Source organism: Varroa jacobsoni, unplaced genomic scaffold (genome assembly GCF_002532875.2).
Source record: "Varroa jacobsoni isolate VJ856 unplaced genomic scaffold, vjacob_1.0 scaffold_670, whole genome shotgun sequence".
NCBI classification, from domain to species: Eukaryota; Metazoa; Arthropoda; class Arachnida; order Mesostigmata; family Varroidae; genus Varroa; species Varroa jacobsoni.
The window spans coordinates 151,477-161,954 of record NW_019213572.1 but is presented as its reverse complement, the minus strand read 5'-3'; the positions used below and the strand labels follow the sequence as shown (position 1 = coordinate 161,954).

General features: G+C 38.9%; 1 protein-coding gene across 6 annotated transcripts in view; it reads left to right on the top strand.

Moving 5' to 3' along the window:
* Window positions 1–10,478, top strand: part of LOC111262518 (uncharacterized) — a 114,723-nt gene that overhangs the window by 33,615 nt on the left and 70,630 nt on the right. For all 6 annotated transcript variants that reach the window (XM_022836833.2, XM_022836829.2, XM_022836830.2 and 3 more), the window contains one exon: window positions 687–1,702. In XM_022836833.2, the coding sequence (XP_022692568.1) occupies window positions 1,597–1,702 (106 nt within the window). In that variant the 5' untranslated portion in view covers window positions 687–1,596. The remainder of the gene's footprint in view (window positions 1–686; window positions 1,703–10,478) is intronic.

The following is a 10,478-nucleotide window of genomic DNA, read 5'->3' as shown; positions in this document are numbered from 1 at the left end:
CGGATTATGGTAGCTTGAGTATTAAGGATAGCTTGCGTTGTTTGCTCTTCGAGAAAAGAAACATCCGAGCGTTTATTTAAAATGGCCTAAACATTTCATTACTGATACCTCCACCATAGACAACCGTACTGCCTGTCGCGCTTGGAGTCGATTTTGGCTATAGAATGAATACGGTTCGCGATAATATCTACCCTTGTCAAACATAACTATGAAAAGAGCTGATGAGCTAACTACTTGACAATATCAAATGGATTTATGGGATTATGGACTTTATGGACATTAGTACTTACATTTACTCGTGATAAAGGTCACATGTTTTTTAAACAATATACTATTACGATGTACATCATGGACTGCCGCACTTTAAATGTCTGCCCGGCTTATAACCTAATTGAATAGCTAGCAATGTCAAAACTAGGCTCATCTTCTCCCGTACTTTATACAGAACTCGTTAACACACAAGCGCTTGCCGTTACCGATCAGGGCATACCGAGCATATACTTCGACCCCTTGCAAGCTGCTGAGTCGTCCTAGCTCACAATGACCATATTATTGCTGTTGCAACGAACTTCATATTCAGATTCTACTTGGCTAGAATGCGCATAAACGTTAGGGAACCAAGGTACGTAGAGAAAACCGAATTAGAGTCTGCAGATTACTAGTCGATTTGTTTCTTTGCACTTCAGGAGGATACCATCGTCGCCCGTATGCATATTAATTGATGGGATTCAGTTGAGGCAGCCGAGTGCAGGAGGACAACGAAGGTCAACAGCAAAACCACTGACAGACACTTTGTTGTCATTGTTTAAAGCAACGGCAGGAAGCAAACTAGGCACGTTATTCAAAACAGGAAGCAGTAACAGTGGCTAAGCAGTTAGTGACCGGAAAATCGAATGCGACAAGACCCGTGGCTTTGGGGCTGGACTTGCTTGCAGCGTTGTTACAGCTTAATAAATCCAATGAGGGAATAGTGATAGGTTAAATGCGTGGCCGCTATCATGGCGGTGCGGCTTTGTTCGTTAAGGACAACATAACGTAGTCGCATCTGGTGGGTGATATCGATGCGTCGTCCACAAGCATTTTATGGGTATACAATTTATCACATCAGTAACTGTGTTTGCTGCTATTTTCGAAAAACACTATTTTATAATTTGCCCTTGTGTCCGTCCCACATCGCTCTGAGTTATTACTTTCACTGGCTACATTTTTAATTACCATCATATGTATCGTAAGAGTAATTTATTTCCAGCTCTGTAAGAATTACATTATTTTGTAGCTATATAGGATAGTTCTTCCGTTCTTGCCACTGCAACCTCTTGATAACCCCTTTTAATTTATGTCAACTGTGCTCAGAATAACTATATATAAATTAACTATAACAGTTTATTCTTCAAAGATACAGCGCAGCTGTAATACCCCACTGGCACCAGAATGCTTCAGAAATAAATTTTCAGTTGATCAACTGAGTTCGACATAGGATATTTCGCTCAATCCATTTCTAGCACGCTCAAGCCATTAAGCTCATCCGTCCGACAGGATTGTATGTTGGGCTCTATACAATATATATATATATATATATATTGATACGAAATAAACATGAAAGTTGACACAACGATCGCAAGATGGACGGCATCCCGATGCGGGTGCCTAGTTCGTTTGCTGCCGCCGTTACTGCTTGGATGCATCGCCTCATCCCTGCAAGGTGGGTACCTATTATAAATACGTAAATATATATATATATAGATATAAGTACATGTAGAACATCTAATACGGCATGCAATACCTATTAAGGTTACTAAAGTAACCCATTGGGTTTCAGTATTTTTGAGCCAGTAGTAAGCCTACGACACCTTGACGAGTTGTCCTACCTTCTAAGAACATCAAAACTCATTAAAACTAGCTTGGCTTTAAATATATAAAATTAAGTGGGTTTGTGCTTCAAAAAAGTTATTATAACAGAGTCAGAAGATTATAAAGGCGCAAATAAGAACCTTAGAAGGTAATAATATTTATGAAAATGTAAGGGGAAAACATATCTAAAGAAAAAAGGTATTATGAGTTGGTAAAATACGATACTATACAGTCTTCGACGGATCACGACTAGAGAAATTTTAGCACCCTCTAGATAAACAAGAAAATTAATAGGAAAGAGGAGGTACAAGAAAGGCAGAAAAAAATGTTTGATATTTGAGATAGTTGAGACAAGGATACGAAAATTAAAAAATACTAACATTCCAATAACTTTTGTAACCTGTAGAAAGGCCACCCTTTAATCAAACAATCTGGTGCTTAAACTTTAAGAACACGTGATTTTTCAATAAACAAATTCCTCTCTGTTACATTAGATTTACTATTATTTTCTGGTCTCCTTTTCTGCATTATTTTAATGTTCTATATTAATAATTATTAGTTAGTAATTATTTTAATGTTCTTTGTATACTTCATGCAGTGTGCTGAGGGTGCGTACTGCTTGCCTCAATGCGTTCGTATTAAAAAATTACAGGTAGAATCATTAAAATTATTAAAAAAGATAGCTAGATGATCGACAAAGCTTATACAAGATGCCCCCCTTTAAAAAAGGGTCCGTACTATAAACAGAAAACCATACTAAATATGCTATTGTATATTGCATTCAGGCTACCAAATTAAATTTTCGTCATGTTATTTGCGTTGATAGGAAATCTTACAAAAAGCTAACATGTTCCATATAGGATGTTAGCTTTTGATTAGTTAACCGACCATTTTTTGGCGGTATTCGTTACACGAGTTAGGCTTAGATTAGGCGAACTAAAAAAAGACGTTTGTTGTGATATAGGTACATCATTTTCCCATTGAAACCTAAGTTTGATCAAGCCATGGCAATACGGATCTACAATATCCAGCATATAGGTGCATGGATGGATGTCTCACCGGGAGAGGTCGCTGGAGTAGACCATACATTCTAGGGAAGACAGGCTACTCGTATGTTAATTTGAGGGTGATACCTTCTACCGTCCACATCTTTTTGCTACTATGACTTACGTCATTTAGTATAGTACTAGCACTTCTCCACCAAGCGTTGTCATGCGGTCCAATGTCTGGCCCGTTCGCAGGGGTCCTCTAAGACCGCTATTGTCGTTCAGCTTCAGGACCAACGATCTGTTTTTGCACTTGATACGGCAGCAACTGGTCTATCTTTTCCATTTTGTATTCTGCGTCAATACGCAAAGGTTTGTGAGGGGGAAAAGATTTAAACTGGATTTACTGACGTGGTGCGCGCGAGTTTCTCAAAAATCATCAGTCATTACATTAATTTTATAATTAATCCAATAAAGCACCACGTTTAGGTTTTCTTTTTACTAGAGCACTAATCGAAATTTTATTAAAGACTGAAACTTTCAGTGCCTTACGTGAAATTTCCTACTACCACCTGGTTTTGTAGAAATTCTAGTACGTCGAATTCGAGTCTGCTTATCAAATTGAATGGTATATTTTTCGATTGTCTGCGTGTTTACGCAGCAAGGTAGCTATAGAAACAACACAGCTGGATAACGTTAATCGAAAACGGTCGTACGCCAAGCCTAGCATCTATATCGGTTCATCCAAGTCTATCGATACAGCGATCATTCACATAATATTAATTTCCTTTTCACTAAATTGAGAACTACAAACAACCTCAACGTCAGGAAAGATTCTCCACTTACGCCTGCGGTGCATGCATCAGCACATCAGGGGAAGTGGCCATCATAATGTACGCGGGCAATAATGTCAGTAGTCTTCCAAGAATTGTCGACAAACTCCAAAATAAATTAGGATTTCACGTGTACATGCGTCCAATAAGAAACCATTATTAAAATTATTACAGGTACGAATAAACTCCTACAAAAAAAAAAAGAATTGTACGTTCTTTTTTGCAGGAGTTCTTTGTAGGATTCCTTCAACTCTTTATAGGAATTTTTCGCTAGCGCAAATATTATCATTCATCTTTCAATAGTTACTCTCGACACACTTTCAGCGGATACAACAACTAGGTAGGACTCCGGAAGGTGTAACTAATAAGAGATCGGACACAATAACTTTAAGCCGTTTGGTCCCACCCAATGATACAAACCAAACAGGGACACGTTATAATAAGCAGACAGACGTGTCCAACAGAGATCGGTCAAGACTGTTTCTTGTCCAGATTAACAGAATGTAGAATATACTCTATACACCAACGAGCCGATAACGCCTTGTTTATATATATAATAGCGTGTTTTTCCGTACAACAAAACGGTTGCTTGAATATCTCCATTTAGACACAGTTTGTCCAGAAAGGCGGAGGAACGAAAAAACGATACCAGTGGAACACCACGCGAAAAGTCGGCTGGGGTTTGCGCAAAAAATTGCGTATTTTACTCTCTTCATATTACAGTGGTCGCTCACTGATAGCAGCAAATTCACACGCACACGATTCCTCGTGGCTCTTCAAAGCTGACTAAAATTGCGAGCCACGGTTTTTGCCCGCGCCATCTTTGTTTTGCTCACGAGTCGTTGAATGAATCACTTCACCACTCACTGAACCACTGAATGATTACATCAAGCGCTACGAGGGTAAAAAAGATCCAATTATCGCGACATTGAACGGAAAGCTTGCCAATGCCAACTTATCGTCGCCGGCGGCCTTAGGGAGAAAACGACTCTTATCGGTTATGATCTGGACATAAGCTAGGCATGTAAAAATCTAGACTAGCCCTTGCGAATGGTGTAACCGAGGGTCAATCTTTCTCGTAACAAGTTTCCGCACCAGATACGGTACGGGTCTATGAGATTCGCAACACGTGACACATTGATGTAGCGAAGTCGTGATAACTTATCGCCCGCGTGTAACACAAACGCGCGTCTACGTAGTGCTGAAGATATTGTGATTACACGGATTTGTGCATTGATACGATTGTGACGGTTATCCATCTACGAACCAGTTCTAGGCAACGGTCAAGTCTGTATTGTAAACCTTGATAGCACTTAACAGGAAAGCAGCCGAATTTTGTGGCGAGAAGGACAATTTTAGGCGGAGCATAGAGACTTTTCCGTCGACATAAAGCAACCTTGGACACTGTTGTTCATAGGAAAATATAGCATACACCAGCTCGGAGGCGTGCCAAGGACTGCATTTGATAAGTATGATCGTTGAGTTCATCCGTATTCCCGTTAAACAAGTAAGCAGTGAGCTCTTCGACCTACCCATGGAAGGCCTGTTTCACTGAAGCGTTTGAAGCCGAACCTGTTGGACAAGCAACTTAGGGCCAGAGAGAACCAGAGCAGGATAAAAAACCGTAGTTACAGTTTTCAGCATTACTTTCTCGTGGTACGTCCGTAGCTACCGATGTCGTTGAAAAATCAGACCAATTCGAAGCAAATACGGTCCCAGATCAAATATCGTGAGGCAATCGCCCTCAAAAAGACAGACTGACGTCTTCCTGACTTCACTCAAATGGGCTATTATGTTCGACAAGTTCATTTCCTAGCTAGTTAAACTTATGCTCACGGGATGCAAGCTGGAGATCGAATAGGTTGATGAATTGAATATCTTCACCTTTTAATGTGAGACTGCGCGAGAGGTCATAGATGGTAGAGAGACTTACCTAGGAGGCTAGCAGATTCAAGCATGCTTGAAACAGATTACTGCGGTGGCCCCATAAAGTCGATATAATAAATCCATCAAGTGCAGGTCTCCAGGTTACCTTTTTAATTTGCAGACCACAGTTTTATCCAGCTCTGATTCTAAGTAAAGGACGATCACCCTCAGCGAGATTCGGCTGCATATATTCTCAAGCAGTGCCAACAGAAACGTCAGTGCTGTACAGCAAGAGGTTCACTACTAAAGCTGGATTGAGATAAGGCCGATCAGCAGTGCGCGTACGGTCGAGCTATTCATGTATGAGTCGAACTGTTCACCAAATATAACGTCACTGTTGGTGAAAATCGTCACTGCTACTGCCATATACTTGGTATTGTCCGAAATCGATGTGACTATATATATATATATATTACTGTTACGCTACTTTTAGTAATTTTGGTCATATATGATTTTTTTTATGTCAGATGTACTACGCAAATGATGTATTGCAAACATCGGCAGTGAGAATGGAGGCTTTCTTTCCTATAATTAACTGACGTAGCCCTAAGAAATAATCCGCTGATTGCACACTAACGGGACTTGCTAGAGATTGCTAGCGTTTCACATTCATCTACCTGTACTTTTTTTCTAAAAGTCTCAGGGCTACTTTGTGGCTGGCTTCAATCTTTATCTTCACTGGAACACGAAGAAATTTTGAACAGGCTGCGTATTCGACACTACGACAGGGTGTAAGTTGTCATCATATTGTTACATTAATGTAAACAGTTTGTGCATTTATGTAAACTACCGTCGGAGCTACTTAAACAGTCTTCTCAAATAAGCATAACGCATTATCAGTTTTTTTTCTTTTGTTCTCGTTCAGATTGCCGTGATTTGAAATCTACCCATCTAGTGCTTCTTCAGTTCATGATAATGATCTTAAGTATCGATTCGCTAAAAGCGCAGTTGCCGTGATACGGTTTTACAATTCGGTCTCATGACCACACTTTGAAATTGGGCGTAGGCTTATTTTGAGAGCCCGCTTTCTGTAGCAACGCTTGACGGCAGTTCTAGATGGTAAAATTGGAAACATTTATTTTGACATCATTAAATTGACATTGACAATCTAGTGATTTCTCAACACAATTGAAACACTAAAACGTATACTCATGCATCCGACGGCCTGCGCATAATTCCGTGTAATGGTTATATTAGCGTGTTCTATGGACAACAAACTCATTACATCGCATCACCGACCAAAATTCTCACGCTAGAACCACCTTAGTCAGGATTAAAAATTCCACTGAGCAATTGTCAATTGCTGTGCCGCTTCTAAAGAATCAGAAGAAGATTCTTATGTACCCCCACAAATGATCTACAAAATAAACGGTATCTAAACGTTTACAGGAAGGCATCGTAACGCATAATTAATGAACTTTGTGTTTCTATTTTGAGCAAGTATCTTGGAAATACGTCGACTGTGTGGTTAACAAGGATTTTAAATGCACTTCTTTCAGCATACAAAGCAGGCATATAATTACTGAAGAGGCAAAATCATTAGACATCGGCGCTTCCCTGCTTACTAAAGCATGAAACCTTTGACTCCTTTTTGCTCTTCTCTAACAGGAAGTGTTTTAACATTAGCGCAAAAATTGGTCGGATGAACAGCCACTGGATCGTATGTTACCCTGAAGATGTTTCTGCTCTAACCGGATCCAAATTGTCTGTGTATAATCTATCCCTGAGTAACATGAACTAGAGATAGCGAAGTTATTCCCCTTCTTTTTCTTGGACAGGCGAAACCGGGAGTTTATTGAGGTACTCTAGAATCCGTGATAAGATCATTATAAATAGAGATTGTGGCGAGTCTATGACCACAGATCCTTCGACAAAAGGCAATACCGACTTAAAACAACTATTTAATGTAGAACTGATCCGCTATTAATTCAAGCTTTTTGCAACCTAGGACCTTTGGACAACTTTAAAACTTGGATTGAAGACTCGAAAACGAAAAAGAAAGAAAAAAAGGAAAGGGACATGTCTAAGCTTGACTCCAAGGTCACGAAATATCTATTATCCCTTACCTACACTTGTAATTAAACTATCTTTAACAGGTTTACGGCAGCGACTTTAGAAAATAAGTTGTGTTCAAAGAAAAATTAATGACGTTATGGAAGCGAGTAGTAGTCTCGCGATATGAAATAGTTAGACAGGAAAACCTCTGTCGAAAACTTTGAATGTCTACTATCACACTTGGCGCCTTTCAGTATATAAATGTCTTTGCTTAAATTACAAATACGAAGTTTCCATCGTGCTTTGCCTAGCGCAGAACTGCCTAAGAGTCATGAATATATTGTATTAGCAGACAGACTTCGAAGAAACAAAAACTGATGCTTCTGCATAAAACAAAGAAAAGCGTATAAGTATGTTTGTGTTGAATAAATTAGTCTTTAGGTAGGCGACCTATCAAAATAAAATAACCTACTATATAAGTTGTGTCGTTTTTAGATCCGCATAAGACATTATTCATCAAATAGTGTCTGTTTTTGCACATGGAAGTTCTTAAAACTCATATCTTGTTGACAGAAGACGATCGGAATCAATTCTGACCAGTCTGGAAAAAACTAGACGAACTGTCGCTAAACATCGCAAGGACGTTTTCCCGTTGAGTTCCCATGGTTCTTCGTATTCGTAGGTATTTAGAGAATGCGGTAGTTTTATCTACAAACTCCATGGGGAAGTCTTGATAGTTCACCGTAGTTTTCCGAAGGGTCTGCGTTCTCTTAAGATTGTTAAGATATTAAGGTGCCGAAAACAATTCTACCAAATGCTAGTATCATGCACCTGCAGCTCAAGGTTAGCTGTTGTTTCAACATGTACACAGCAGGCCACATAAGGTGGCTAAAGATTTCTGCAAATGAATAGTTCATATCCATTAGAATTGTCACATGTTTGATATCGTAAAAGCTGACTCAGGTTCGGCTTTATTAGGGGCGTCTTACGCTTTATGCTGTGTTTTAATGACTACTTGTTATAATTAAGCTTATATAGGACTTCTGCAATTAATTGAATTAACGATATTTGAACTCTTTTATCGTTGTAGCTATTTCCGGTATGGTTCTGGTCAAGGTAAAGGAGGCACTATTGAATGACATAGAATCTATTTTACGCGTTATAACAGGAAAACATGAAGTTAATGTCTTTTTTTACGATTGTTTATTTTTTAAATACGTATTTTTAAGTTTGTAAATTTCTTAAGCATCTTTTCTTTAAAGTAATATCCATGTAACCGCAATATCGTAGGCGTAATCTCAGGCGAATCGTACCTTGTTGTACACATCTAGATATTCTGAATCGATGTCATCTTCGATGTCTTCCTTATTATCCTGACGGCGACTTCTACTATGCTTGCGCGTGCACGATTATTGAACTTTCTACGATGCCTATTCTGTTATATAGATGGCCATAAATGTCTTGAGATATCTAAAGTTATCCTAGGATTGTATTTTCTTTAGTAACTCTTGCTACCATGGGCCGTCTTAAACCCATCCGTTAACTGTACCAAAATCTACATATATAATTTTAAAGGTAGAGACTTTCATTTCAGCGAAATTGGTTGAGTTCGAAAACACCGCTCTGTACTCTCCAAGTACTGCAAATGATGGCCGTACTACAAAAATTTAAATTTCCGTTAAAATTAGTAACATCCACACAAAGTAGAGTGAATTTTATCATCCCTCAATCAATTTGAGCGCTTGGGTCACAAAATTTGCTACAAATTACAAGATAATGTGAAACTGACTTTTGCTTAAAGACTTCTCATAATAGATATATCATTTATTTAACGTTAATATTTAAAAATGGTTAATTCCGAATGAACTCCGTTCAAATTTCTTAAAAGGTCGCTTATCGAGGTAAACTGAAGACTCCCAGTGTAAACTGTTAGCGTAAATTGAAAAGAAAATATCATATTAGACGACATTTGGGTTAACCTCCCCCTTGAAGCTTTTCATAAAAATGAATCGGTGTTCGTACTTTGTTTATGTGTGACCTGTGAGCTTATAATAGAGCATGCGTCCCACTACAAAACACAAGCCGACGGCCTTGCAGTCAAAGGTCACTGATGTACGTATATGCGCCTCATGTTCTATAAACGATTATTCGTTGGATTAAAATATTGCCTTTTTTAATTATCAGCATAATACGGTAATGTGGCAGGCGTACAAGTGTAGATAAATATGTAAGGAATCGGATTAGGCCAAGTTAAGCGATGGAGAGATGGAAAGGTTCGCCACAAGATATGTGGTACACGTATACCGCCATGAATGTGTACAGTCATTTGTAACAAGCATTACAGCGAAGTGCATGAAAAATCACCGCTTCACGTAATTCACTTGAGTCAAGGTTCGAGTATTCAATTCAATTAAAATTAGATTGAATGTGCAGTGTGTTGTAGACACCGCTTTTGCCAGCTTGGATTCAGTCTTATTTGCCATGCTTAGTGGTAGCTTGAAAAGTCTAGGACGACGGTATCGGGTGTAGTACCTGTTCTGGTGGCAGAGAAAGGGACCGCATTTCCCCCAAAAAAATGCTACGAACTATTTTCGGAATCTGCGGTAAATATCTAAAAATTTAAAGATCTGCGGCAAAATATTTCACAGTCTTGCCCATGTTTGAATGTCGAATATCTAATGCGTGTTATGTATCTAAAATTATAACAATGAAATATCTAGAATACTATATATTTAGAAGATTAACTGGAACGTAAGGAATGATGAACAAGCGTGTAGCAAGGGGCCTCCTTCTTCAGATGCACTGCTCTAGGGGAACTGCCTGTTCCATGTGCGTATAAAAAGCTGGGTCACTCTTGTCGACATTGTTTGGAGAAACTACATATACT